Here is a 2,901-nt window from a genome sequence, read left to right on the forward strand (position 1 = left end):
AGTTGATTATTCAAATTTGAATGCCCTGTTCTTTCTCATTTTTCCCTCTCATGACTTCCTATCGTCAAAGCTGGTACAACTTTCGATTGTCATTTAATACTTGATTTGTTACCTTGGTCTTTAATTCTTGATTCAGTTCTAGCAACTAAAAGATCCCTCCCCCCACCACACACACTTTTTTTTGAAGACGTGTCATTCTTTTTTAATTGATAAAAAATGGAATAATATCATATAAAATGGAACAGATCAGTAATAAGAATGAACAGACACAAAACCTAAAAGGCGTAAAACAGCAATCCAACATAAACTAGTGCTAGAAATCAGCAACAAATTGATAAAACTAAAGATGTAGCTATCTAGTAGAGATGTGAAACGAAAAGAAAGAACACAAGAGGAAGAGCATAAAGTTGTTGAAAGGGTGCCAAATCCAATGCGGGAGCTGACGCTGCAGAATAATCATTGATCACATCCTGTACCAGAACCCTGACGATCATACGCTCTCCTCTCTCACAGTGTCCTGCTGCTCCGCTCACGAAATAAAAATAGCCAGAACGATCCAACTTGAACATCGTGTTTCCTGTGTTGGAAAAGAAATGGGGGCGTGTTGAGTTGCATTTCTTGTATTCATTCTCTGTCACCTCCATTACTGAGTCCTTCTTGTACTTGAAACCTGAATCCCAACAATTTTGGTGTAAGAAATTGTACTATCATAGGTTAAGTAAAGTTCAACTACAAATAACTGTCTAATTGGCAACGTAGAAAAGAAGGCAAATAACATGTTAAAAGCAATTAAAATATAAAAACAAAAAAATTAAGTTTTTATAAGCATGTAAAGAATTTTATAGACACATAAAGAAATTTCAAAGTTACTATCTCTTCTGATCTTTTCCATCTTCGTGAGCCGAGGGTCTTTCAGAAACAGCATCTCTACTCCATCGAGGTAGCAGTAAGTTCTGCATACACACTACCCTTCCCAGATCTCACTTGTGAGATTTTACTGGATCGTTGTTGTTGTTATTTTATCTTGGACTTGCTATGAATGTTAGTAACCAGATGAAATAAAAATAAAAATGTACAACATCGTGATATATATGAAGAGCGACATATTATTATAAGTTAATTTAACCTGAAATTTATTCATTGTTCAGAGTACAAAACTTAAACCTAATTAATAACTTAAATCATTTGTGCTAGTAGGCTGCTATTTACATGAAAGTTGTAAGTTAAACAGCGCTTACGAATGGTGTCGCCGACTTTGAACCTCATAGCGGAAGCCCAATTGTTGTAAAAATTGGTGTTATTTGAGGGAGGAACTGCCCAACCAGTGGTGTCACCAACTTGGAATTCCAAGGAGGAGACATACACGACTTGAAGAGAAATCATCACTAAAATTGAGATGAGCATGTTACGAGAGCATAAGAAAGCCATAATCACAAGTTAATTATCACAGGCGGTAATTAATTAATTAATTAAGAGCTCAGAGATGAAGAGAAAAATGCCTAGACGGAAAAGCTTTTTCAGAGTGTGATATGATAATGAGAAATTTCCAAGGATCAGAATTAACAAATCTTTGTGTTTAGTAACACAGGTAAGCAGTTATTACGTATATATATCAGTTAAATAGACGTGCACATACTTAACGTGGGTGAGAGGAAAAAATGGAAACGTGAAGGAGGTGGTGGCCTTAGTGGCTGTCTGGTTGACAAGGGCGGCATTATTAATAAAAGATTTCAAATTTTAATAATTTTTAACATTTCGTAGATGTAAGAATGAGTGAGTTTATTGGATAAATTTTTCTCATTAAATTAAATAATATATTTATCTTCTCATCAATTTTATTTTTCTTCCTTTATGTATAGTCTTTTTTTCATGATTCTCACCATTTTACTTTCTAATTTCAACTCAAATTCTCTAAATTAACTATTTCTTTTTGTCACATTTGATTGATCCATACACCAGAAAGTAATTTCTTTTATGTCACATCTTTTTTAATTAAGAAATCCCCGATACAAATGTCGCAAGGTTCAAAACACAAAGGATAATGGGCTCACTCTTTACCATTTTCACTTAAGAGAAAAATTCAATATCATATGACGTGCGCTTAACTCACACATCATGAGTTGCGCTCTCACCACTAGATCAAAGTCATGTAGGTTTTTTTGTGTCTCAATATTATATGAATTTTATAAAACAAGTTTCATGGTCTTTTTAATATATTTTGATTTTAGCCCACCATACAATAATATAAAGATACTATTAGGATTATATATATATATATATATATATCAAATAGTGTATCTACAGGATGACATGTTTAGGAATCACCTATTTAAGTGTGAAGTGTGAGCCGCTTCAAGGAGAACTTTGTAAGGCCAGTTCTCTACGCACTTATGAAACCAGGCGGTGTTCATGGCTGAAACGAACACAACAATGAGAACCAAAGACGGTTAAGGGTTGATTGTGTGACTTATGGTTATCTAGGTATACACCAAAGATCGACGGTTCAAAGATATCAAATCTACCGATTGACCGAGTATATCCGACATAAGTTTACTACGGAAAGTTCAAAGGGAAACCTACTTATCCAGATGCAATTAATCCTTGCTTGTAAATCACACAGTTTTTTCATGCATACTTCCGTGATATAGCCATTCCCCATTCATGTGGGGGATTGTTGAGGTTTTATTTTTAAGATGTAATATTCTTAAAATGAGGGTGAATGGGAAATGGAGGGAAAATGAAATTTTGAGTAAAATTTTAAGTTTCCCCTCTTAACAATGAGACATTGTCCCATATTGGAAGTGGAAGACATTTTTGGTGGGTATATATATAATTGCTCTTCTTGTAGCTCTTAAAGAGTTAAGAAGAAAGCAAGCCTCGCGCCGTCGTCGTCGTCGCTCG

At 34.6% G+C, this 2,901-nt stretch overlaps 1 protein-coding gene across 1 annotated transcript; it reads right to left on the reverse strand.

Annotated features, from left to right (window-relative positions):
- Positions 1 to 281: 281 nt before the first annotated feature.
- On the reverse strand, positions 282 to 1,569 carry LOC107829800 (early nodulin-like protein 21). Its single transcript, XM_016657267.2, has 2 exons — positions 1,239 to 1,569; positions 282 to 670 (listed from the first exon to the last, which is right to left on the reverse strand). Exons 1-2 carry the CDS (start codon positions 1,426 to 1,428, stop codon positions 357 to 359), a joined length of 504 nt encoding a protein of 167 aa, XP_016512753.1. The 5' UTR covers positions 1,429 to 1,569; the 3' UTR covers positions 282 to 356.
- Positions 1,570 to 2,901: the final 1,332 nt, after the last annotated feature.

Source organism: Nicotiana tabacum, chromosome 17 (genome assembly GCF_000715075.1).
Source record: "Nicotiana tabacum cultivar K326 chromosome 17, ASM71507v2, whole genome shotgun sequence".
In the NCBI taxonomy this organism is placed as follows: Eukaryota; Viridiplantae; Streptophyta; class Magnoliopsida; order Solanales; family Solanaceae; genus Nicotiana; species Nicotiana tabacum.

Excerpts from the sequence above, each read along its gene's own strand:
- LOC107829800 (XM_016657267.2), bottom strand. The coding sequence starts at position 1,428 with ATGGCTTTCTTATGCTCTCGTAACATGCTCATCTCAATTTTAGTGATG. Across the intron at positions 671-1,238 it reads CAAAGTCGGCGACACCATTC|GTTTCAAGTACAAGAAGGAC; the intron begins GTAAGCGCTGTT and ends GTTGGGATTCAG.